A 27,718-nucleotide genomic window follows, 5' to 3' on the forward strand; every position below is an offset into this window, starting at 1 on the left:
TGGGACTACAGGCGCCCGCCACCTTGCCCGGCTAGTTTTTTGTATTTTTTAGTAGAGATAGGGTTTCACCGTGTTAGCCAGGATGGTCTCGATCTCCTGACCTCGTGATCCGCCCGTCTTGGCCTCCCAAAGTGCTGGGATTACAGGCTTGAGCCACCGCGCCCGGCCTGATTAAATGTATTAAACATAAGTGAATGGGCTGGGCATGGTGGCTCATGCTCTTAATCCCAGCACTTTTAGGAGGCTGAGGTGACAGGACTGCTTGAGTCCAGGAGTTCATGACCAGCCTGGGCAACATAGCAATACCTCACCTCTATTTTTAAAAAAGTAATAAAAAAAGAAGTGAATACATGGGGTGCTCAATTACAAAACATACTCTTGGACACTCCACTCATTCCAGCTCAGTGATCTATGACCCTATCCCCCAGGATGGTTTTGAAGGTCCAGCAGGACCCCTGTGCTCTGGACTGCAAGCTTTCTGCCCCGTGCCAGTCCTCGAAGCGCCTGCAGAAGCTGTGCTGGTAGGAGACTGTTCTTTGAGAAGTCCCTGGGGGGTAGAATGCAGGGGAAGACAGACTAAGATCAAATATGTAGATGGTAAAATCTAAGTTTGGGAAGAAGAGGAGATAATGTGATGCCTGCTTCCAGATGGGCCATGGTTTGGGGAAACCAGTAGAAAGAGGGAAGAACGGTCATGGTAATGGGGCCTTAAGAAAATGAATTGTGAACACATGATTTTTACTTGTGTGTGTGTATGCGTGTGCACAGATTGAGATGTGTTTTCCTTATTAATGGGACTGATTTCATTTCTTCAACTGCTTAGTGCTTTTTGGTTACTCTCTTCTGATTCCCAGATACTCATATAATGTAAATAATGTATTTATAATTATCATTGTAATTTAAATTGAATTATTTAAATTTTCCAGATGCATATTTAGTAAAGATGTTTTTAAACATACTAGAGAGACAAGCAAAGTACCAGGAGGCTTCGAACATTTATTTTACTGAGTAGAGTAGAGAAGAACTGTTTTTACTGACATACTAATGAAAACAGCCAACATTACTTGCAGTTGGTCTATACCAGGCACTGTTCAATGCACTTTATAAATATTAACCTTTTTCATTCTCATAGCTGCATCATGAGGTAGTCTATTATATTTCTATTCTACAGAAAAGGAAATTAAGGCACCCAGAGCTTTATTACTATTTTTTTTTTTTTGAGATAAGGTCTCACTATATTGCCCAGGCTGGAGTGCAGTGGCACAAACACAGCTCACTGCAGCCTCAACCTCCCGGGCTCAAGCGATCCTCAGCCTTCTGAGTAGCTGGGACCACAGGCACACACCACCATGCTTGGCAATTTTTAAAAATTTTTTGTAGAGATGAAGTCTTAACTATGTTGCCCAGGCTGGTCTCAAACTCCTGGTCTCAAGCGATCCTCCCATCTCGGCCTCCCAAAGTGGTGGGATTACAGGCATCAATCACTGTGCTTGTCTCACATAGAACTTTAAAAAGTTACTCCACGTCACACAGCTAGGAAGTAGCAGAGCTGGGAGTGTAATCGCTCTATACTATAGTGCTTCTGGTGCAATCCAGAAAAAGCCTATATTCCGGAGAGAACTTGGTTTCTGCTCTTTGCTCTTTTAGGGGCAAAATGAACACTCCAGACCCACATCCTTCCAAGTGCTTCTTCGTGCAAGCAATATGAACTAGAGTTGTCCCCTTTCTGGGAGGGAAGTCACAGTGACTTCCCACAGGAGATACACGTGGCTACGGGAGCTTTAAGAGATGAGATGAAGGTGTTAACTTTATCCAGGTGCATTATAATAAAAAAGGAAAATAGAATCTCTATTGTATCCAAATTATAAGCAGGTCACATGTTTCACATGACAATATAAGCACAATTATTAAGGGATTTCATGGGATACCATAAAATAAAGTTTTAGTCTTGTACAGGTTCACACATTTTCTTGGTACAAATGAGCTCATGTACTTACCAGGTTTAGGCTCTTTAAATCAACTATTTGTTCAGCAAGGGACAAGTGAAAGAGGAAAAGTTTTTGTCCTAGTAAAAGCGAACCCTGTGAAGTAGCTCATCTATTTATCTTTATCAAATGCACAAAGTGCATGCGGCATGGTTTATGTAGTCACATCAGAAGGGGATTTTGGTTTCTTGAGGGGTGCCAAACTTATTTGCCTCCGAACATGAAGGGCCAAATTACTTCTTTTTTTTTTTTATATTGTTGTGAGACAAGAGTCTTGCTCTGTCGCCCAGGCTAGAGTGCAGTGGCGCGATCTCAGCTCACTGCAGCCTCCACCTCCCGGGTTTAAGCAATTCTTCTGCCTCAGCCTTCCTAGTAGCTGGAATTACAGGCATCCACCATCTTGCCTGGCTAATTTTTGTATTTTTAGTTGAGACGAGGTTTCATCTTGGCCAGGCTGGTCTCTAACTCCTGATCTCGTGATCCACCCACCTTAGCCTCCCAAAGTGCTGGGATTACAGAAGTGAGCTACCATGCCCAACAGGGTCAAATTACTTCTAATTCTGAGAGTAAATGAAGGAAATTTAGGTGAAGCAATTCAGTGGATAACAAATGTCACCAAGATCATTATAATAACAGCTATTATTACTATTTTTACTACGGTATATATTTTCACAAATCATACGTATAAACCAAGAGTCAAATTTGGGAGAAACCATTGTCACTTACACACTGAATACGTAAGGTTCATATATAGGATATCAGACACAGGTCTTCAAAGAGGTTTCTGCCTTGTGGACATTTAACTTTTTTTTTTTTTTTGAGATGGAGTTTTGCTCTTGTTGCCTAGGCTGGAGTGCAATGGTGTGATCTCGGCTCACTGCAACCTCTGCCTCCCGGGTTCAAGCGATTCTACTGCCTCAGTCTCCCAGGTAGCTGAGATTACAGGTGTGTGCCACCACACCTGGCTAATTTTGTATTTTTAGTAGAGATGGGGTTTCACCACATTAGCCAGGCTGGTCTCAAACTCCTGACCTCAGGTGATCTGCCTGCCTCGGCCTACCAAAGTGCTGGGATTACAGGTGTGAGCCACCACACCCAGCCTGACATTTAACATTTTTTAAAAAGTGGCTGAACCAAATAGAAGAATCATGAATACCAGTGGTAGGTGGGGTCCGCTTCTGGGAGGTAAAGTCTAATTTCAGTGGAGCTGGGACATATTTCTTTCTCCAAAATACAGAAATATGATTGTGTTTTGATGTCTACTTAAGAGGGGTAACAAATATATAAACTAGTGCAACATTTTTCAAATTGAGCTTCTAGCTGCTGATTCAGCTGGAATATAATTTATGCTAATAAGTTCCTGGATTTCAAAGTGACTTTTTTCTTGTCACACTAAAATCTTTTAATTTGGGTATATATTCCTAAGTCCAGAAAGGGCAGGGAAATTTTCAGTCAAAAGCCAGGGATATAACTATCCCCATCTAAAAGGAAAGGGGAAAAAATTTACATTCTGGAGAGTTGAAGGAGAGAGGGAAAGTTCAATGTATAGCTTTTCATTTCCTGCAACATGGTTGATTTCACACACCATTTACCCCTAGACAAGTTTATGCTAATTTTAAAATGGCTGCATTGAGGACTTTAATGTGCCAGAGAGTTGATGGTGGAATATAGCTGGTTTCATATAATTGGGACTGGAATAGGGAAACTATACCAGGCTGAGCCAAGAAGCTTGTGTCCTAGTCTCAGCGCTGTTACTACCTAGCCGTGTGACATTAATCAAATCATTTGTTTAGTATAGATGTCAGTTTCTTCATTTATTAAACTAGATTAGTTGTGATAGTTAACACTGGATGATCCTTTACTAACCCTTTTGATGTTCTCTGCCCAGGCTGGAGTGCAGTGGGTACGATCTTGGCTCACTTGCAACCTCTGCTTCCCAGGTTCAAGCAAAACTTGAGCCTCAGCCTCCTGAGTGGCTCAGATTAAAGGTGTGCATCACTACACCCAGCTAATTTTTGGTTTTAGTAGAGATGGAGTTTTGCCATGTTGCCCAGGCTGGTCTCAAACTCCTGACCTCAAGTGATCCACCTGCCTCAGCCTCTCAAATTGCTGGGATTATAGGTGTGAGCCACCGCGCCTGGTCTGGTGTTAAGTTCTTCTAAGCCAGTGACTTTCAAATTTATTTTTTACTATGACCTACAGTGAGTATATTTTATATTGACTCAGTACCCACATTTATCAATTTCTTTACATACACACATAAGTATGACATATATGTTATATACACATGCATATGTGCATACACATATGAAATGAAACTGAAGGTTCCATGAAACAATACTTACCTTTGTTACCTCAAATGCACTGTGGCACTTTTATTTATTTATTTTTTTGAGATAGAGTCTTACTCTGTTGCCCAGGCTGGAGTGCAGTGGCACAATCTTGGCTCACTGCAACCTCCGCCTCTGGGTTCAAGCAATTCTCCCTGCCTCAGCCTCCTGAGTAGCTGGGATTACAGGCTTCTGCCACCATGCCCGGCTAAATTTTGTATTTTTTAGTAGAGATGGGGTTTTGCCATGTTGGCCAGGCTGGTCTTGAACTCCTGATCTCCGGTGATCCACCTGCCTCGGCCTCCCAAAGTGCTGGGATTACAGGCGTGAGCCACCGCACCCAGCCCATTGTGGTATTTTTAATTCTATCTCACTAAGAAAAAGCTGGTCAATTCCCATTCAATTGACTTCATGACCCACAGTTTGACAATCAGTTTAAGCACAATCCTGCAACTGGAGGAACTGCCTCCAGGTGGATACTGGTGACTGCATAGGTTAAGGGCTAAAATTCTAATCACTGAAAGAGAAACTTAACTGTGTAGACACAATCCACACAAAGAGTGAATATGCTATAATTTTAGTGGAAAATTATGACACTCTAAGTAAAATCAAACACTAAGTACGAGTATTCTCTATCGGTGAAGTTGCTTGTTTTAAGCTCTGCATGATTGAACTCTAGTTTTTCATGCTTCTAAGAATGAAATTTTTTGAAAACTTCCTTTCACCTGTTACACTAAGGAACCCTAGTTTTTTGATAGATCATTTTCCATTTACAAACAATCCTCTTTAAAGTTTTGTAGCTTTTCCAAGAGTAATGTTTAAAAGCTTTTGAATTTTATAATCATTTTTTTTTTTGAGATAGTCTGTCACCGAGGCTGGAGGGCAGTGGTGCAATCACAGCCCACTTCAACCTCCACCTCCCAGGCTCAAGGGACCGTCCTGCCCTCAGCCTCTCGAGTAGCTGGAACTACAGGTGCATGCCACCTTGCCCTGCTAATTTTTGTATTTCTTTTGTAGAGACAAGGTTTCACCATGTTGCCCTGGATGGTCTCAAACTCTTGGACTCAAGCGATCCAGCTGCCTCAGCCTCCGAGAGTTCTGGGATTACAGGCATAAGCCACCATTCCTGGCCCTGAATTCTTGTGTCTTAGCTAATACTCAAGGATCCAGGGTAATGGGTGATTCATTTAGGTCCATAATCCAAGGATGAGAAAACTGGGTATGATTTTCCAAGCAGCGTTCCCCTTTCAGTTTTAATCACACACGCTTTTATATGTGAACAACCACCACTGGTATTAAAGATACCTTCAACAGTTCAACTATCTAAGGGAATATTTCATTTAGCTGAGAGAAATATCAAGTACCTTCTTCAAAAGGTTACATTTCAAAAAATGCCCTTTCAGATAACACTTCTAAATAGAAGATGATCATGGTTTGTTATTTTGAAAACAGGACATGGTCGGGCGCGGGGGCTCACGCCTGTAATCCCAGCACTCTGGGAGGCCGAGGCGGGTGGATCACGAGGTCAGGAGATCGAGACCATCCTGGTTAACACGGTGAAACCCCTCTCTACTAAAAATACAAAAAATTAGCCGGGTGTGGTGGCAGGCGCCTGTAGTCCCAGCTACTCGGGAGGCCGAGGCAGGAGAATGGCGTGACCCTGGGAGGCGGAGCTTACAGTGAGCCAAGATTGCGCCACTGCTCTCCAGCCTGGGGGACACAGCGAGACTCTATCTCAAAAAAAATTTTTAAAAAGGACAAATCTCCATTTATTAGCTTGCAGTGTTTATTATACAATGAACTTAATGATAGAAAGATTTTATGCCATTTCCATATATTGTACTTCACCCCATACTTCTTATATGAGAATTACAACAAATCCTAAAGTTAAAGTTTTGAAATGGTTAAACCTTAGATTTGGCTTATTTCTACTTATCTTTTATTATACTTATCCTCATCTAATGGCAACTATGTACCAGAAGACTTGCAACTCTGCAGCTGCTCTGTGAGGCTGGATCACTGGGATAGGAGCAGGGTCTAATAATTGTGTCTTTGTGTCTTGACCTTTATCTTGTAACTTTCTCAACCTTGTCAGCTCAACTTTTTAATATCATAGTAATGTCTGTATTGAAAATTAACTCTCACCCCTAACTTTGGATCTGCAGCAAAGAGCCAGAGAACTCCACTTTCAGGCTAATAATTGTTGGCTTCACATGTACAGTGTTGGAACTGCTACTTGTCCTTCCCATGTGGCATCATCACCCCCCCTTTTTTTTTTTCCCAATATGGCATGAGCTAATCTTCCTAGTACATATAATTTCCATCAAATGTACGTTACATTGTTGAAGAGCAATCAGAATTTTTTTTCCTGAAAAACCCCCTTTTCAGGATATATTCCTGTTTAATTTTCTATAGCTGGGTAAGCACACTGTACTATTCCTGGGGCTATTTTAAAAATACTGTCTGTGCTGATCCAAATCAAACAGACCTTTAGAGGGTACTGACAATGATGTCTTCATTGAATATGATCACTGCTAAAGCTTTAGCTCCTTGTTTGCTCTGTAATGCTGTGCCAAGATCCTGGCCTTTAGATGTTCCCAGAATCCCTGGAAACATTAGTTATTTGTTTGTGAGTATCAGCATTAGAATGGTTTTGCATTCACAACAAAATGTGAATCTCTTACTGGGTTGAAGTTGTTTTCTTTACCTAACCATAAGACTTGAAGCCAGTCAGAACAGAATTTTAAGTAATATCCTGTGTTGATGCATTTATAAAACATACCAGAAGTCAGAGTAACAGAATTCTTTTTCTTTTTTCAACTTTTGGTATAAAATTTTTTCCTAAATATTAAAGCATTAACATTTAAAAATTCTGAGGGATACTGATGAGAACTATGATTAAAGATTCACAATATTTCACTTTTAAAACATAAACTTAAAAAACTACTCTTCATATTCTAGCCTGATGACTTAAAGTTACCAGCAGGGTATCATAAAAACAACCCTAACACTCAAAATGGGTTTTAAATATCATAAAGGCTAAACATTATGGTTCTACCAAGAGAAAACACTAAGAATATGAGCAGAAATAACATTTCATAATTTCTGTTTTAAGCTTTCAAAATAATACACTAGTAATTGATTCCCTTCTATTTTGGCTACATTTTGAGTAATAGAACAGAAGCATTTAACAAAATGGGTCCTTTTAAAAAACCAACAAAAAAAGGCAAGTCAATACCAAGAACCAAGCATACTCCCATCAGAGGGAACGGGTGGGGGGGGGGGGGCACAGGGGGGGCAGCCCACCCAGTGGTTAGTCAGATAACTTGGGAGTCACCATCCGCTTCTCCAGCCTTGGTGCCAGGGCGGCAGAGCCCTGATGCATGTGGAGAGGCAGACAGTTTCACTAGCACCTCAGGCCAAAGTCCAGGCAGAATTTGGCCTTGTGGAGTTCCTGTTTTCTTGCCAACCCATGGCACTCCCAGGACACTGCTAGGAGAACACTGGCCAAATCCTGCATGAGAAGTCACCTCCATCACAGTCCCCTCAATGTTGGGGGTCAGACTACAGGAAACCTCTTTTGTCAGATTTTATGGTGTCTGTACACTAGCCAAGGAAAGTAAGAGAAAGAAAAAGAAACCAACTTGTTTAACCTCATCTAACAGAAAGGAAAGGATTCTCCAAAGTAGTTGATCTGGGAATGAAGCCCAACATCCCTAAATCTCAGCTCAGTTTACTAGTTTTTCATTTACCAGTGGTTTTTAGAAACTTATTATGATCCTATCTACTCTGGGCTATTATATCATTGGTTTCTCAAAGAGAGAGTGGCCCAAAGCCGTTGTTGCACACATACAAAATAATCTATGTACCGTTTGACAATAATCTATACATAAAGCACATTCAGCCATACACATAGCTCCATAGTACAGACACATATTTTAAAAATATTTAAAAGCAGAGATTCTCAAAAAGAGGTCTTCATTTGCCATTCTTAAGGCGACTAATAGGAAATATCACTTTCAATAAGGTTCCTCAAACACCACATGCGTATGCAGATGCAGAGATGGATATTCACATACCTGTGTATAGATGTTCAGAAACAAACAAGACCATCACACATGTGTGCAATCTCTTTTCTGAACCAATAAAGACAATGCTTTCCTAAGAAATGTTTGAATTTTATTGTACTTTCTTTTTTAAAAGAAAAGAGAATATCATAATCTTACACAATTTCTTTCAAATGGATAAACTTAGACAATTTATCAACGCTTCCTTACATTTTTACACCACACTGAACTCCAACAGGTTTTTGTTTTAAGGTAAACCAGGTTTTTGGTCCTTCCCTGTGGAGAAGTTACTTTCAAGTCAGTGAAAGTTCTTGGCCCATGATTAAAAGTCTTTGCCAATTAGTACTCAACAACTTCAATTCATTTTTTTCTGGTTCAAGATGAGTAGGAGCCTAATAAGGCTGTGATAAAAGGGCAAAAGGCACTGAGAGCCAAAAGCGGATTAATGAGCTCCTCCATTTATTTGTCTTCCTAACAGCTGAACTGTTACAACTATTGACACTCTTCAAAAGGTTCCGCTCTGAACCCTGTCCAGGCACTGCAGGCTCCAATGGACATCTTCAAATCCAGAGAATGGAGGGGCAAGAGCTTCCCCTGTGTGATGCCAAAACCAACAAAGCCCCATGGATCAGGTAATGAAACTTCAGCTTTTCCCCCTTTGAGATTTATTTACTGGCAGCTGACAAGGGGCAAATTCAGCTCGAATTGTGCAGTCAAGGCCCTGTCAAGCTTTTAGAGGCACCCTTGTCTTGAAGCACCTTCATGACTGGCATTTCACTCAAAAGCCCTCGGCACTGGTCCTTAACAGCTTATGACATCACAAAGGACACTCCAGACAGATGCCTACATGGCATCCTGCAGCATTTTAAAAGAGAATTAGTGGTTTTAATTATGGTCGTAGTATGAAAGGGAACCATGCAAGCTCCACAGGAGACCTTTGATCAGACCCTTTTGCTAGTACAATGCCACGGAACTGTGACTATTCCTGGTAAGGGGCCTTTTCTTGCTGAATGACTCACCAGTGATCTTTGAATGCAGACAAGCTTCTAGCCCTCCCTCTTCATTAGTGAGCATTTCTATACAGGGGCCTATATAGTGCTTGGAGTCTAGGAGCTATACAATTGGGGGGAAAAGAAGCCCTACAGATTCTGGCCTCTACTTAGGAAGTGCTGAAGGACTCTGAGTGACTTTATTCATTAAAACAGGTTGCTATTAATTAACTGTCATAATAAAATAAAGAACTATTATTTGCATTTCTTACTATGTTCTCTTTAGTAATATGTATAAAAGATGCTTGTAACAGAAATGAATTTATTGAGCCACTTCCCCCATCCCCGCCAATCCCTGCCTTTTTTTTCCCCTTTGCATTTTGGCAGCAAGAGCCTGCTAATTATTGGGCCTAGATCTCTGAGTCCAAATAGAAATAAAACATAAATATAAAATTAAGAAAATGCAAAATCCTTTTACCAGTTTCTGCAAATGAAATAAGCAAACATCAAATTAGCTTTTTTTTTTCAGTGATTTCTGAGAACGATCTAAGACAGTAAAACACAAACTTTTTTCAAAATATCACCCACTTGGTGCTTAGCTTGAAGTGTAAGGCTATGTAACAACTATAGCTACTTTGTAAAAAATGTACTCCCACCTAAAGCCTAACATGATTCATTCTTTTTGTTCAGGAAACAGAAAATGTCTTTGGTCTGGTATTAATATCAAAAGAATTTAACTTTAAAACTGATCCCAATAAGCATGGCCCTTAAACAGTTCATGGTCAATATTTAGTTATATGAAAATGGTTCATTCTCTTCTAGAATCTAATCCAGCGCAGTCATCTGGTAAAAGACTGGAAGTCAGAAGACTTTTCAAAAGCTTCTCACTGAAATGGTAATTTGGTAACACGGGATAAACAGAATTTTGCATAAATAGTAGATCTTAGTCACTGAACACCCCATTAAACAGTACGGCTGCACCATGTTGCTTATATCTGGGAGATGACTTAGTTTTAAATTTTTTATGCAGTTTCTTTTCTTGAAGGAAAAACTTCCGGACTTCAGAATTTTGGAAGCTGAATGATGAGCAGGTTTTTCATATTTTGCTGTGTCAGACATTTTTCCTGTTTCTCAGACTTTGCAGTTCTTTTCTTAGGTGCTTTAGAGCACCTAAAATATCAGCTTGCTGTGGATCATTCCGTGCTTTCTGAGAGTACAGACGGAAATGTCTGATGGTTTCAGATAACAGCACTTCAGGGTCTGCATCTCTTGCCTGAAGACGCAGCATCCGCTCACAGGCAATGGCATAGTTCTTGTGCCAATTCACTGGGTGCTCCTTTTGTAAATAGACAATCTCCTTATAAAGCTAGAAAACAGCAGAAATGTTGGTATTCCATTGTTATTCTTTGACTTTTTTTTTCAAAAACAAACAAACCACAGAGGGATTAATAACAAGAAACAAAAAATTCAAGCAGTCTCCAGTAAAAATCTAATCATTGCTAGGCCATGCAGAAAGTGCAAGAATGTTACTGTAATTACTACAGTAGCAGGAGGCAAATATGCTGCATCTAAAACTGCTTCTGAGGTTTTCGGATGTTGCAGGGGAAACCCAAGACACACTGTGTTAGGACAAAATGCTCTTCCTCCAGAAAGATGTTCTGGGGAAGGGATTTAGTTTTAATTCATGGAAAGCTATTTACTCAACAGGCAGAAGAGCTGCAACTCTAAATTTAGCTGTTGGAGAAAAAAGAAACAGCTTTCTTTAGAAGATGGCCTGGAAAAAGAACTTGAAGGAATTTAAATTTTGTCTCACATTTTGACAGAAATTTCTCTCTACATTAAAAATAACACTAATAACAATAGCAACCATAAAACAACCCAGACAAATTCATCATCACAGAGGCTGGGTGTGATAGAATTTAAGAGATATCCATAAAGTGAGCTACTGAAAAGCTTCACAGTACCCTGTAATTTACAATTTTGATAGTTAAAACTTTGCCCATAGGAATTTAGAATTTTGCTTTTCAACATCAGAGAGAGTATTAATTGGATAGAGTCAGATTTTTTGATATTGAGTTTTCTAGAGGAAACACATCAAAAATTTAACAAATAAAACATGCAAATCTGCAAAATGGAATATTACAGTTGCTTATTTGAGAATCTCACAGCTTTCTTGGAGATTGTCAAGTTACAGCTGTATTCACAGGCGTTTAACCTGTAGACTTTCTGAGAGTACAGGAAAGCAATAGTGCTTTCTCCAAGGGACAAGGGCTTTTTGAATTAGACATGACATCATTTAGTTAAAAGAAACCCAATCATATTATCTATTTTTCCAATTCCTACTCCAGGGCAGACAAATGCATACCTATTTTAAAATAGCACCCTCGCGAAAAATTCCATAATCCATGTTTGATATATTGTTTCAATAGTCAATAACCCTCAGTCATCCAGCTGCCTTTTAAAGCAAATTTCCCCTTAGTTCCCTTGATTTTATACAATAGGGAAGAGGCTGGGCATGGTGGTCCATGCCTGCAATCCCTGAACTTTGGGAGGCCGAGGCCAGAGGATTGCTGGAGACCAGGAGCGGGAGACCAGCCTGGCCCACAAAGCAAGACCCCATCTCTAGTTATAAAAAATAAATAAATAGAAAAGAAAGAAAAAATGAGAAAGAATCACCATGCACTTTCATATACATCAAGGTTACTGTGAGCCTCCTACCCTTTTATCCTCTTGGTAAAATATTCAAAGTTGCTTCACCCTTTCCCTCATCCTTTTTTCTCCAGTGGTTTCTCTTCCTGAGGCCTCCTCTGATATGACACGGGTATAAAGGCTGTAACATGCTGCCCCACACAAAGTAGGCATTCAGGAGCTGTTCAGTTTTCAAAATCCTACTAAGTTTTTGTTGTTGTTGCTTTACACATATCAATTTTATTTTGTAAATTAAGTATAATACATATTTCTATAAAATATATACCTGTTAGATTCATGTTTGCTATTTTATTATTTTTAATTTTTGTGGGTACACAGTTGGTGTATGTATTTATAAGGTACATGAGATAGTTTGATACACGCCTGCCATGCATAATAATCACATCAGAGTAAATGGGGTATCCATCACCTCAAGCATATATCCCTTCTTTGTGTTACAATCCAATTATACTCTTCTAGTTATTTTTAAATGTATCATAATGTTGTTGGCTGTAGTTACCCTGTTGTGCTATCAAATACTAGATCGTATTCATTCTGTCTAACTATATTTTTGTACCCATTAACCATCCCCACCCCACCAACCCACACTAAGGTGCTGAAGTCCAAAATAGATGCCAATACTTCCAGGAGCATTTCCCCAACTGCTCCAGAGAATGGAGGCTTATTCATGACCCACCTACTAGTCTTCAGGCAGCAGGACAACTGTGCTACCTTTTTCTGGAACATTTTGTTACTGATGCATTATCAACTTATTTTAGATGTCCTATTAAGCCACGTGTGCCATATCTTAAGAAGCCCATCATTCTTCATTATGTGGAATTATATTTCCTCCTCTATATACATGTGTTGCTGTGACATTAGTCTTAGTGGACTGTATTCTGTTAGTTGGGGACACCTTCAAATTATGCAATTTATTCCTATAGGAATAAATTGGCTACTCCCTGCCCTGCTCCCCCACCATGCCTAAATTATTAAGTCACCTGAACTTAATATTCTGTATGCGCTATTGAGTAGGATAATGTAAACAGCAACAAAATTATATTCTTCACACCTAACAAGAACATTCTTGAAAAACTAGCACTAGGGGTGGTAATTAAGTAATTACCATGAAGTAATTGGCCTCATTTGTCTTGTAAACACTGTCACACATCTGGAGACTATGCAAAGGAGATACCAATAATCTGTATTCACTGAAAAAAAGAGAGCTTTCTGACCCAAAGGGACAACAAATCCACAAGCAAGCTTTAGTAGTAGCCTAACAACACACCATGGAAGCGGTCACTGATGAGAATATAAAATATCAGTAAGTCTCGGCTTTCTCCCAACTAAATATTACTTGTTTTTCAAAGAATTACAAGGTATTAGAGATAAACAGGATTAGTACATGAACACGATATGAAAGATGATCTTTTCAAGTTTAAAGCCCATTTTCTTTTTTCTTTTTTAGAAAAAAAAAAAAAATAAAGGCCTAGAAAGGTTCATTGACTCACAGTTGACAACTAATGGCAGAGTGGGCCTAGAAGCTGGGCCGCCCTACTGCCAGACAGAACTCCAGCATGCTGCCTTCTATAATCGGGTATCTTGCTGTCCTCAAGTGGGTGCCTCAGAGGGTTCTGCCTTTGCCCCCGTGGCTCACTCCTTATGGACTGCTCTCCCCTCCCTCTCTCGCCTCCTTGCCCTACCATCTGTCTGGTTAGCTCCTTCTGATCTTTCAAGATGACACTCCAATGACATCCCCTCTGGAAGCTTTCCCTTCCTTCCTCCCTCACCAGCCTACTCCCCAGCTTGCTCCGGTCCAGTGCTCTGGGTTTCTGTAGCACCTCTGCGTGCCTCTCACAGCACTCTCAAGTCTGAACTGTGACTGAGGACTTGATCTTCTGTCTCTCTCTAGCCTGCCACCTTTTTGATAGCAGGGATGACTTAACTGTCTGCAGCACACTATTTGCTATGGAGTGGGTGCTCAAGAAATGCCTTGTGAGTGAATATAAGTGAATAAACAAGGAACCAGAGATCACAATTGAGGAGTAAAAGTGGTCATACTGATTGGACACCATGCTATTTTGTCTTAGCACCAAACACTTGTCCTGGCTGAGTAGAACCACAGCAGTCTAGAGATGGCAGAAATATCTCAGCTGCTCATATATACAGGTCCTACCCTCTGTTTTCATTGGCCCTTGTCAGGATATTAGTTTCCTATAGAGCAGACTCTGCAAGTGTCCGAAGTGCCCAGTGCCATAAGTCACAGCAAAGCAGAGACTTGGTTACAATAGTGCCACAGCAAGCCTCCTGTATCTGCTCCCACTTCCCATCAGAAAGGACCGACGTGTGCAAGATCTTCAGTGTGGCTGTGTCTTCCGAAGGTTCATTTGGCTTCCTGGGGCCACAGTTAGAAGACAGAGCCACCCTTCATGACTCTCTCTCTTCTCATGAAATCTCAACAAGCCACGGCCCTATCATTTCAAGTGTAGCCAGGGTCATGACTTTTGCAGAGAGAGTAACCAGCTAGAACTTGTTTTATATTAAGCTGTTATATTAGTTTCCTATTGCCACTGTAACAAATTACCACAAACATAGTGGCTTAAAACAACATATAATTATCACCTCACACTTCTGGAGGTGAGAAGTCATAAAACCAGCATGACTGCGCTCCTTCAGGAGGCTCTAGAGGAGAATCTGTTTCCTTACCCTTTCCTACTTCCTCCAGAGGTGGCCTGCACTCTTTTACTCCTGGCCCCTTCCTCCATCTGCAAAGTCAGCATGTAGAATCTTCAAGTCTCTCTCTCTGCCCTCTGCGTCTGCATCAGGTCTACTTCTCTGACTCTGACCTGCCTGCTTCCCTTTCATGAGGACTTTTATGATTATGTTGGGCCCACCTGGATAATCTGGAATAACCCCTGTCTCAAGACCCCTAACTTAATCCCCCCCACCCCTGCTTTGTTACATAGGTAACATATTCATAGGTTGTGGAGATTAGGACATAGACATAGATTCATAGGTTGTGGAGATTAGGACATAGACTTTTTTTGGGTGGGAGGTATTATTCTGCCTACCACAGCCATTTACTTTGGATATTGTGATACAATTGAGGATTTGTTCATATTGCTGCTTTATAATGTCCAAATTAAGAGGGAAATAAAAGAATAAAAAAATTCTAATGTGATATACCCTCTATCCATCCCGAATAATCACCATCACCTTCCCACCAAATATATCTATATCTATATATAAAAGTATAACATACGTCATATGCATGAGCGTAGAGTTGAGCTTTCACTTTTGAAGGCATGTGAGCAGTTTCTGCCAGGTTAAAGATGAAGAATGGTGTTTTCATCCTGGGGGTGAGGATAGGAACCTTCATTAAAATCATACAGTCAATTGCACATTCAGGGCTAAATCTTCCAGGCTTCTCCACTGATAAGGGATGTACAAAATTCTTTATTGTATTATTTTCAATTCTCTCATATTTATGGACATTTGCTCTGAACCAACAACAATCCCTCCACCCACCCACCAAGATGCTGCATTAACACTAATGACCAAATCTTTTAGAAAAAAAGCCTACACTCATCATCACTATTATACACTGTTCATCTTCCAAATGTACATTATTGTTATGCAAGAGAAGCCAGGAAAAGGGAAACCTGCTGAGTTTGCCAACACATCCCTTAAGGTACCCATCACGAAGCTCATACCATGTGTGCCCAGTTCTTCCAAGGTGACTAGACCCTTAGACCTCATGAACTCATCCAGGTTGTATTCAGAACACCAATTAAATCAATACCTGTGTAAATAATTACCTGCTTTCTTCTTTTATGTGATTTCTTCCCAGCTTTCCCACATTCAATCACAGTGAATTGTGCAAACATACGGTATATCCTTGATCTATATTTACAATCATTATTTTGCAGCTGTATTTCTTGACCACTATTTAAAAACCCCTTCAGACTTATGTAAGCTCTTTGTATCATAACTGTTCTCAGCGTACAGTCCCTGGCTCAGACTGGACATCAATACATTTTTGCTGAAGGAAGCACTCCCTATGTACAAGATACTCCGTCTGCATTACTTAGGACTTTTACATTAATACTTAGGCCAAAGTTTGTTAGTGTTATTATGATTTAAAAAAAAAAAATGACAGGAACCAAAAGAAGTTGCATCCCTATGAAATGTTCCATATAGGACAGGATGACATCTCTCTTCTCTGAACTACAGGAAAGTATAGGCTGCATCAGAATAATATTCCAATCTCCTTTAACATGTCTGTCTGCTCATTAGACTATGCACTTCATGAGGGTAGGAACTGTGTCGTATTCATATGTGTAGCTTCAATGCCTAGCACGGTATCTGGCCTCCAGTAAGTATTAAATAAGTGCTTAACTAATTAACAAGCACATTACAAATGGAGGCAAGGTTGTAATGATTAATTTCTACTCAATCAATTACACTCACTTTAATTAAGGCAAGAAAGCATAGGAGAGATGAGTGTTCCAGAGGCAGACAGATGTGAACTTTGGACTCCATCAATAGCAGCAGTGTGCCCTTGGACAAGCAGCCTTTCCACATCCAGTTTGTTCTTTTATAAAATGGGGATCATAATAACCTCAGAAGTTATTGTGTGGATGAACTGAAATATTCACGTATGATTAGTACGGTGCCTCAAAAACATAATTGCTCATAAATGTTATTTTCATTATCACTACTCACCCCTACTCTTGAAATTAAAACTGCCATAGGCTACTTCCCTGTCATATTAAAAATAAACTGCACACACAAAAATGTAGATTAGTCACCTTGCTTGCCACATTTCTTCATTGGCCACAGATTCCCAAGAAGATGGATCAAACCTGTAGTTACAAGAAAACAATAATATTTTCTGGTCATCCACTTTTTTTTTTTTTTTTTTTTTTTTGAGAAAGAATTTTTGCTTCTTGCTTGCCCCAAGGGCTGGGGAATTGGCAATGGGGCGCACGATCCCCTTGGCTCACTCGCAAAAACCTCCGCCTCCGGGGATTCGACGGGAGATCGAGACCATCCCCCCTTGGTCGGCTAACCAACGGTGGAAAAAAAAACCCCGTCTCTACTAAAAAAAAATTTCACAAAAAAAAACTTAGGCCGGGGCGGGTGGCGGACGCCTTAGTCCCAGGGCTTATGGGGAAGTGCCTTTGAGGCAGCGAGGAAATGGCGGTTAAAACCCCCCGGGGAGGCGGGCTTGGCCAAGTGAAGGGCTGGAGAATCTGGCCCACCTGCACCTCCCAGGGCCTGGGGCGCCGGCAGAGGCGAGGGGGGACTCCCGTCTCACCCAAAAAAAAAAAAAAAAAAAAAAAAAAAAAGAAATTGCGCTTAAAGGAAATGCCTCTAAAACATAACTAGATTGATGCCAAGAAACTCTGAAAACAAAGTTACTCAAAGCTGAGTCTTCCCTCACAGAGAAGTTATCTGCCATTCTTAAAGAAAAAAAAAAGTGACAAGTTTGCGCAAATGGAAACTATCATAAGCAACAGAATGCCTTTTAAAGTTCAACTGCAGTTAATGAACCTCGTCCGCTTTTAGGGTAATGAGCTATAGGATGCTGGACGATGCAGTATTCAAAGACTTGGAAGTAGAAGGTGCCATCATCTATCCCCCATCACGGTATCCACACAACCAGCACTCTCTTCCCTCCGCTCTCCCCATTGTTTTGTAAATAGGAGAACGAGAAAGACATGTTCTCTGTTGTTTTATGGTATTTTGTGGGTAGCAAGTAACAATATTAACAATTAATAAAAAGTAAAACAAAAAAATTAAAAGGCATCTCAAAATGCAGTGGCTTTTTTGGGTACTCAAAACTGTTATGTTTATATGCATCAAAATGCACCTGCTGTTCATACCTTCCGTATTCTTCAGTCCAGTTATAGATATTTTTTGTAAGTTTAATCCATTCCTCAGGGTTGAATACAATCTCCAAAGGAACTAATTTGTCACAAGACCCCCATGGCCAAAGTGAATAGTTCTTTTTCCAGGTTGGGTCGCCTTCATGAATTCCTATGCAAACAAATGTTTCTTTTCTGTTGGAAACAGAAAAATACATGATGTACTTAAAATTTAAAGTTCTAAATGTTAAGTAAATATAATTCATGAAAGATCATTTTTAGATTTTTTTTCCCAATATTTATTACCTATATGATTTTGGAAAAATTTACTGAACTATCTGGGTCTAGTCTTCTCATTTGTGAAACAGGTACAACAACTATCTTTCAGAGCTGTTTAAGATAATGAGGTATCTGATATAATTAAGTGTCAAAACATAATAGAGGCTGGATGTGGTGGTTCACACTTGTAATCCCAACAGTTTGGGGCTGGGGTGGGAGGATCGCTTGAGGCCAGGGGTTTGAGACCAGCCTGGGCAACACAGTGAGATCCCCATCTCTATTTATTTAAAAAAATAATAAAGTTCTAGTTCTGGAGAAGAAGGAATAACTACAGTCTACCTTGTCTATCCCACTGTACACAACTTTAATTCCTGGACACAGAATACGTGGAGCAGCTATCTGAGGACTCTGAAAAGTAAATGGTAGAAAGATTGAGAAAAATGACCAGAATTAGACGTTCCATCACATTAGTGATAAGTTTACCATTTTTTTCCCACCATGGGGGGAAAAAGGAAGCTCAAAACTCAGAAGTATGTTTCAAATAAGGACAAAAAAAGCTCTAAGAAAAGTCCCCACATTTTTTTGTAACCCAAGAAGTAGAAAAGGGGACTAAGGTTTGGAGACAGTGGAGGAAATCCCCCAGGGCTTTTTCCTTCTCTCCTTTCCCAGGTGCCAGGCAACACTGTGGCATGAGTGGAGGCAGCAGCATAGTGATAGTAGCAGTGGGTTGGCAGGCACCCAAAACTTCTCTCTAAGCAGAGGCATTGTGGTTCCAAGAGTGTGGGGCAAATCTCCATTGCTTTTTATCTCTCTGTCCTTCAGCCTGGCTCCAGATGCAGACACAGTCACAGAAGGGCATAGCAGAAGAAAGAAATTAAAGCCCCAGCTTTCTGGCCAGAGAACCAAAAAGGAAGGCCCCAGCAAGTTGGAAAGTAATGGGGTGACCACAGAAAGGAGAGAGATGAAGAGAGTAATCCCATAAAGTTGTATATAAGCTCCTTGCTTATCTCTGAGCTGAGCATGGAGGTCTGACCCTAAAGAGTTTGTAAAATTAACCACAGGGCAGAGCACCACCCAGGTTCCAGACTGGGTACCCGGTAGTGTTACCATAGGTAGCTAGTCAGGATGAGCAGGGCAGGAGAGGACTCCCCTCCGTCCCACCCCAACCCCACCAGGAACTTCAGAAAACCATCAGGTGATGGTCAGACACTTGTCACACTGCTTCTCTAAAATAGTAACTGGTCACAGCCAGCACCAGGAAAAGGAAGTTTCCCAATAGATAGAAACACCTGAAACTGGTGATCAGCAGCTTCCTGAAAAGATCTCAGGAGTTGAACAAGTGGGCTCAAGCATGTGCACTAAAAGGCAAAACAGCAGAGTTTAACGGGTATATGATCTTCTAAGGCCATTCTACCAGTGAGGGAAGAACGCAAGTGAGCATGCATACAACTCCAGTACACACACTGACAGTCTCTCTCTCTTTTTTTTTTTTTGAGACAGAGTCTTGTTTTGTAGCCCAGGATGGAGTGCAGTGGCATGATCTTGGCTCATTGCAACTTCCACCTACCAGGCTCAAGCAATCATCCTGCCTCAGCCTCCGGAGTAGCTGGGATTACAGGCATGCACCACCATGCCTGGCTAATTTTTGTATTTTTAGTAAAGCCAGGGTTTTTCCATGTTGGCCAAGCTGGTCTTGAACTCCTGACCTCAGGTGATCCACCGGCCTCAGCTTCCCAAAGTGCTGGGATTATGGGCATGAGTCACTGTGCCTGGCCCACAGTGCACATTCTCACCTCCCAAGTGCTAGCAGGCTACTGCACATCCAGGCAGTCCAACCCCAGGGAAGAATCAGGGGAGAAGGGACGCAAGACCTTAGAAATATGCCAACATATAAAACCCTGAGTCAAAGGTCAAATGGGGCAACTTGTCTTCCAAGTCGCCTGCTTGGCCTTCTTCCAAGTGTAGTTTCCTTCCTTTCACTTCTGCTTTAGAGCTTTTCATAAACTTTTACTCCTGCTCTAAAACTTGCCCTGATCTCTCCTTCTGTCTTATGCCCCTCAGTTGAATTATTTCTTCTGAGGAGGCAAGAATTGAAGTTGCTGCAGACCTGTATGGGTTTGCTGCCAGTAACTCAGACACTCGCCACCAGTAACAGTAGCAGACACATGGGATTGATCCAAATAGCACTGCAAATGCTTTGGAAACAGAACTGGTATTGGAACCACAGTTCACAGAAGGCAGGCCAGAATTTGAAAGCTGAGATTAACCTGGCCACGGGCTTGCTAAACAAACAAACCAAAAAGTCATCATTCTCCTTGGGATTTAAATAAGACCCAAATATTCAAAATGTCCAGGATACAATCCAAAATTACTCAGCATATGAAGAACCAAAAAAACTCAACTGATAAAGGAAAAGACAATCAATAGATGTCAATTCTAAGATGACACAAATGCTAGAATTGTCAAAGCCTTTAAAACAATGATTATAACCATGCAAAGAAGGGCAAATGCTCTAGAAACAAAAGGAAAGATGGAGAAGCTCAATAAAAAAGTAAAATATATAAAAAGGAACCAAATGGCTTAATATAAGCTTGGTGAGACAGTATGTCAGGGAATTTGAAGAGAGAGAGAGAGAAAGATACAATTTAAACAAAAAGAGAAAAACATTGAAAAACAGTACAGAGTTCAGGCATCTGTGGGACAATACCAAAAGGTCTAAATTCATTTCATCGGAGTCTCAGAAGGAGAAAAAAAGACTGTGAAACAGGAAAAATTACTTAAAGACATAATGTATGGAAAGTTCCCAAATGTTTTGAAAGATACAATCTTACAGGTTGAAGAAACTTGGTGAACTCCAAACAAGTTAACTCAAAGAAATCCATGCTAAAATATATTATAATCAAACTACTGAAAACTAAAGACAAATAAAAAGTCTTGAAAATGGCCAGAGAAAAACAATACATTTCACCTAGGGGAACAATTATTTGAATTACCATGGATTTCTACTTAGAAGCTACTACACAGGCCAAAAAAATGTAACTTACTTTTTTTTTTTTTTTTTTTGAGATAGGGTTTTGCTCTGTTGTCTAGGCTGGAGTGCAGTGGCACAATCATAGCTCACTGCAGCCTCAAACTCCTGGATTCAAACAATCTTCCCACCTCAGCTGCCCAAGTAGTTGGGATCACAGGTGTGCACCACCACGTCCAGCTAATTTTTTTTTTTTTGTAGCAACAGGGTTTCCCTACGTGGTAAAGGTTGGTCTTGAACTCCTGGGCTCAAGCAATCCTCCTGCCTCAGCCTCCCAAAGTGCTGGAATTACAGGCATGAGCCATTGTGCCCAGCCTAAAGTATTATTTTTAAAATGTTGAAGAAAATAGTATTATCAACCCAGAATTCTATTTCCACAAATATCCTTCAAAAAAGAAGGTGAAATAAAGACATTTTCAGATAAAAGAAAACTAAGAGAATTCGCTGTTAATAGTCTTGGTTTAAAAGAAATGCTTAAGGAATATCCTCAGAATGAAGGGAAATCATACAAGAGGAAAATGTGGAATATCAGGATTGAAGAAAGAACAACAGATCTGGTAAGTATCTGAATAAATATTGTAGACTATTTTTTTCTCTTAAGTTCTTTAATATCTGTATGACTACTGAAATAAAAACGACCCTATCTGACATAACATATAACACAAAAAGTAAAAGACTTATATGGCAGTAAGGTTTCCACATTCTGCTTGAAGTGGTAAATTATTACTCCTATGTAGACCATGAAAAGTTAAGTGTGGATGCTGTAATCTCAACAGCAACCAACTTCAAAAAAAACTAAACAACAAAAACTTTACCAAGCGATATAGTGAAAATCTCAATAAACATTTTAAAAAGAAATACAAAAAGTCAGCCAGGCGCAGTGGCTTGCGCCTGTAATCCTAGCACTTTGGGAGGCCAAGGCAGGTGGATCACTCGAGGTCAGGAGTTTGAGACCAGCCTGGCCAAAATGGTGAAACCCCCATCTCTACTAAAAATACAAAAATTAGCTGGGCATGGTGGCACATGCCTGTAATCCCAGCTAGTTAAGAGGCTGAGGCAGGAGAATTGCTAGAACCTGGGAGGCGGAGGTTGCAGTGAGCCAAGATTGTGCCACTGTACTCCTGCCTGGGTGACAGAGTGAGACTCCGTCTCAAAAGAAAAAAAAAAAGAAATACAAAAAGTCAATTAATCTAAAAAAATACAATAAAATAGTAGACATACATGTAAGCATATCAATATTTATATTAAATGCAAATGGTCTAAACACAGCAATTAAAGATAGAGATATCTGAGATAGTAAAACAAGACTCAAATATATACTGTCTATAAAACACCCATTTTAAATATGATATAGGTTGGTTAGAAACAAAAGGATGAAAAGATAAACCACAAAACATGAATTAAGTTCAAACCAATAAAAAACCCCAGAAGATTTTTTTTCTTTGGTATAGACAGAGAAAAGTGCAAATATAATGCACTGAAGACAGGATAATCTTTGTAGCAAAGAGTATGAGGACAATTTGATATCCAAACACAAAAACAAAACTACAGAACTCATAGAAGAAAACATGAGAAAATCTTTGTGACCTGGCATTAGGCAAAGAGTTCTTAGATATGATACCAAAAATATAATTCATAGAAGAAAAAAATTGGATTTGAATTTCAAAGAAATAAAAAAGTTTTGCTCTGCAAAAGACACTTGTAAAATACAAGCAACTAACTGTGAGACAATATTTACAAACTGCATATTTGACAGAGGTTGTGTACCTAGAATATATACAGAACTTTCAAAACTCAACAGTAAGAAAACAACTCAATCCCAACCCCATGCAGAAAAACATACTCACACAAACCTATAGATGAACATTTATAGCAGCTCTATGTATAAATGCCCCAAACTGGAAACAACCCAACTGTCCTTCAATGCGTAAATGGATAAACAAACCACAGTACATCCATACAATGAAATATTACTTTGAAACAAAAAGAATGAACTATCGATACACACAGCAACTAGGATGGTTCTCAAAGGCATTACACTAAGTGAAATATACCAATATCAACAGGTTACATACATACTTTGATTCTATTTATATGACATTCAGGAAAAGGCAAAGCTATAATAATGAAGAACAGATCAGTGGTTGCCAGGGTTAGGTCCGAGGGGACAGTATGACTATACGGGAGCAGCACAAGAAAGTTCATGGAATCATGGACTGCTCTGTGTCCTGACTGCTGTGGTGGTTACACAAATGTATTCATGTGTTAAAATTCATAGAACTGTATACCACACCCCCTAAAAAGAAAAGTAAATATTACTGCATGTTAAAAATAAAATAATAGGTGCTCACTAAACATTAGCTAGATTCCTTTCAGAGGTACGCATTTAGATAACTTTCATATGATGATAGTCCATCCCTTTGAGGGGAAAAAAAATTTCTATCACGTGCCTTTACATAATGTATGTCCTTTGACTTAGTAATTTTACTTCTGATAATCGATGCTAATAATTTAAAATTCTGCCCCTCCACAAAAAAACCTACATATACAAAGCAGTTGTTGTACGTATAAATTTATTATAGTTAAAATTAGATACCATGTTAAATATCTCCTAATAATTTTATTCACTTATTATTTTAAATTACAGTACATGTATTTACAAATAGTTTGTAAAACATAAGGAAATTGTTTTATGATAGTAAGTATAAAAAAAGGACACTTATGCTTTCACCTTTGTAAAAATACGCATTTTTTATATGTGTGTTGTTTCTGAGTGAATAGGACAATGTTTTCTTCTAGTTTAAAAAAAAATTCTCATTCTGTAACAAACACATGCAACTTTTACAATTAAAAACTATTTAAAGAACTGATATTAATAAGTAATATTTATGCAGCGATCTTTGTTAGTCAAAAATATTAACAATAAACTTTATGGGGCAGAATGTTCATCATCATTGTATATTATAATAGCAAAAGTCTAGAAACAGAATATCCCAAAAAATAGAATATTTGTTACATTATTATGCATCTTATGAGAATATTAGCCAAAAATGACAATAATACATGGGGAAATGCTTATGATATAATGGTAGGTTAAAAAAAATTGGACAGATAATGATATCTCAGCTATACATAATACAGTATGTATGAGTATGTGTATTTTAAAAATAAGTAATTCATGTTAAAGATGAGTGGAATCCAACAATATTTATCAAAATACTAACAGCATCTGTCCTTGGGAGACAGATGATACTGATCATCTTTACACTTTTCTGTGTTGTTTAGAGTTTCCTCAAAGAACATACGACATTTCCATCATATTGTTCTTGGAACATTTTGGACATGCAGTTTCTATTTAAAAAATGCTGAATGAATGTCCCCCAACAGAATTAATGGCTTCCTTATCCATGCTGCCAGAATACTTGGCATATGTTGTCAGTTAAATCATCTATCTGTTCAGTAAACACCTATTGAGCATTTACTATGTCTGACATTTACTATGTCTGACAAGGTGTTGATAGTACAGAACTTATCCCACCAAATTATGGCTAGTCGTATTCACATCTATGTATGTACACAACTAGATTGTGTTCTACTTGGATTTGTAACTGAATCTCATTCATCTTTCTACTGCCGGAGCCTAATACAAGTTGTAACGCAGTAGACATTCAGTAAATGCTTGTGGGATTGAATTCTTGAAAATTCACAAAAATGCCAATTTGGGGATGTTAATGGTTCCTAATATTTTATCTAGAATAGAATAATTAAATGTTTACTCTCACAGCACATTTATACCCATTACTTTCGTTTACTCCACGAGCCACATAAACTTCAGGCTCTAAACACCCAAAATACCACATTATTATGTTCTTAGCAAGGGATAATTTAATTTTGGGATTTACAAAGACATTCTGAAGTCTTCTTTATAAGAAAAAAGAAATCATGAAATAAGTTGTTTCTTCTTCAAGCTCTGAACAATCTTAAGCGCTTCATGGCAGAAGAAATGTTCAACACTATGCCACTGGGGGAATTATTTATTCTTGACCTAACTACAAATAATTTTATGTTCTCAAGTATAGAATTCAAAATTCTCGTATCTTATCTCAGCTAGCATAAACTGTACGTGTTTTTCTTATTTATAAAATGTCTTATCCTTTATAAAATCTTTAAGCTATTTTATATAGTGATTAGTCCTGAAAACATTTGCTTTACACTTAAAAGGGGCCATAGTGTTGATCAGGGGAACTATAATTGCTTGCCATCCACCTACAATGATTTCAAGTAGGCAAGCACATCTCCAATTTCTGTGAATTGTACTAAGATCTTATTTGCTGTTCTTGCTAATCTGTCTTTATTTTTCCTTTACCCAAAATAACATTTATTTCTGCCTGGCCTTATTTATACACAGATATTCAATTTAATTACAAAGATAATCTCACCAGTGACAGGGAAATAGGTATAGAAAATTGGTCTTTTGGATGAGGCACAGCTGCTACAGAAACAATTTTAGAAAAGCTTAAGATTTTAGAAAAGCTATTATATAAAAAGAATGCTTACTGTTTATTTACTTCAAGAAAATGATAAAGATTAAACGTGACCATTCCACTAGGTAATATTCCTTCCACAGGATTCCACCGGTTCCCAGGAAAGTTGACACCTGGCAAGTGCTTTGCCATCTTGGGTAAATACCACTCATAAGTCATCATCTGCCAGAAAAGTCACACATGATGTCAGACTTTTAAGATATTTCTTAAAAAGAATCAAGTTTATCAAGTAATGGCAAAAACCTAAATTACTTTTGCAGCAACCTAATACATATATAATTGAAAAATATAAGCACAACTGAGAATGTGGTAATGATTACTTTTTTAGTGACATAAACCTTGGATTTTATCATGACTATCATCAGTCACATCAGTACCTTCTTCCAATTTACCTGCCGCATTTGACTCCCCAGAAGGATCTTCCCCCATTCTAATACCTAGAGCAGGAGCCCCCAAACTGGGCCGCACAGCAGGGGCCAGCATTACTGCTGTGCTCTGCCTCCTGTCAGATCAGTGGCAGCATTAGATTTTTCACAGGAGCGTCAACCTATTGTGAACTGCACATGTGAGGGATCTAAGCTACACGCTCCTTATGAGAATCTAATGCCTGATGATCTGAGGTGGAACAGTTTCATCCCAAGACCATTCCCCACCCCACCCCAACCCCAGTCTGTGGAAATAGTGTCCTTCATGAAACCGGTCCCTGGTGTAAAAATGGTTGGGGACCACTGACCTAGAGAACGTGCATTCAACTTTAAGAACCAGTGTAAATATCACTTCCTTTGATGCCCTCCTCTGTCTCCACAGCCAGAATGGCATGCTCCTCCAGTACTTTGTACTCACCTCTATTAGAGCCTGTTCCTCACCAGACTGTGAGCTCCTAGAGAAAAGGTACTGTATTTTTTCATCTCTGTGTCTCTGCACCTAGCGCATTGGCTGGCATAGAATAGTTCTCAAATTTATTATTATTTTGAGACAGTCTTACTCTGTCACCAAGGCTGGAGTACAGTGATACGATCTCGGCTCACTGTAAGCTCTGCCTCCCGGGTTCAAGCGATTCTCCTACCTCAGTCTCCCGTGTAGCTGAGATTACAGGCACGTGCCACTATGCCCAACTAATTTTTGTATTTTTGGTAGACACGGGGTTTCACCATGTTGGCCAGGCTGGTGTCGAACTGCTGGCCTCAAGTGATCCACCCGCGTTGGCCTCCCAAAGTTCTGGGATTACAGGCATGAGCCACCACGCCTGGCCAGTTCTCAAATTATGTTTGCTGAAGTTGAAATGTCTTTGATGGCCAGACTAGACAACCTAGACAAAATAGCCATTATTTTATTCATTCAAAAAAACAAGTATGCTCATCTATAATGAATAAGATATAACCCCTGCCCTGGAGAAGCTTAATCATGTAATAATCTAGGCCTCAAAGTTAAAAACTCTTTGGGCATTTCAAATTATCTGAATTTATTAGCAGCCCTATATTAATTACATATCCTTACAAGTTTACACATTCTTTTGATTTAAATAATTTACTTATATTAGAAAAAATCATTTTACTTAATTCTATACTTAATACATACTTAACTCTATACTTTGATATGTATCCATTCCCTCTTTTTAAAGAAGAGACTCCCATTTATACCACCAAAGCTTTGTTATGTTTGGATATCATCATTTGAGAAATTGTGCTTATGTTTTACTTGTCTTATATATTTAACTAGCAAATGACAAAGTAATTTTAATCTAAGTCTAAACTGTAAATACTCAGAAAAATACTTACTGAATTAGGCTTTATTGCCCAATAGTTCCAGTTCTGGAGGATATTAATATTAATTACATACCCACTGTGTGCTACGGACTTTATTGTTCCTCATTTAATTCTCATAATAACCTTGCTATGTGAGAATAACTGTATCAGACACTGCTGATTGCCCACTCAA

The 27,718-nt window shown here is 39.3% G+C and overlaps 1 protein-coding gene across 1 annotated transcript in view; it reads right to left on the reverse strand.

Annotated features, from left to right (window-relative positions):
• Positions 1–8,472: 8,472 nt before the first annotated feature.
• Positions 8,473–27,718, reverse strand: part of TMEM260 (transmembrane protein 260) — a 62,168-nt gene continuing 42,922 nt past the window's right edge. The window contains exons 12-16 of the mRNA XM_017872221.1: positions 25,794–25,942; positions 17,948–18,124; positions 16,871–16,924; positions 15,322–15,412; positions 8,473–10,737 (exon numbers count right to left, since the gene is read on the reverse strand). Coding sequence (XP_017727710.1) covers positions 10,483–10,737; positions 15,322–15,412; positions 16,871–16,924; positions 17,948–18,124; positions 25,794–25,942 — 726 coding nt within the window. The 3' untranslated portion in view covers positions 8,473–10,482. The remainder of the gene's footprint in view (positions 10,738–15,321; positions 15,413–16,870; positions 16,925–17,947; positions 18,125–25,793; positions 25,943–27,718) is intronic.

Source organism: Rhinopithecus bieti, unplaced genomic scaffold (genome assembly GCF_001698545.2).
Source record: "Rhinopithecus bieti isolate Rb0 unplaced genomic scaffold, ASM169854v2 scaffold_6717, whole genome shotgun sequence".
NCBI classification, from domain to species: Eukaryota; Metazoa; Chordata; class Mammalia; order Primates; family Cercopithecidae; genus Rhinopithecus; species Rhinopithecus bieti.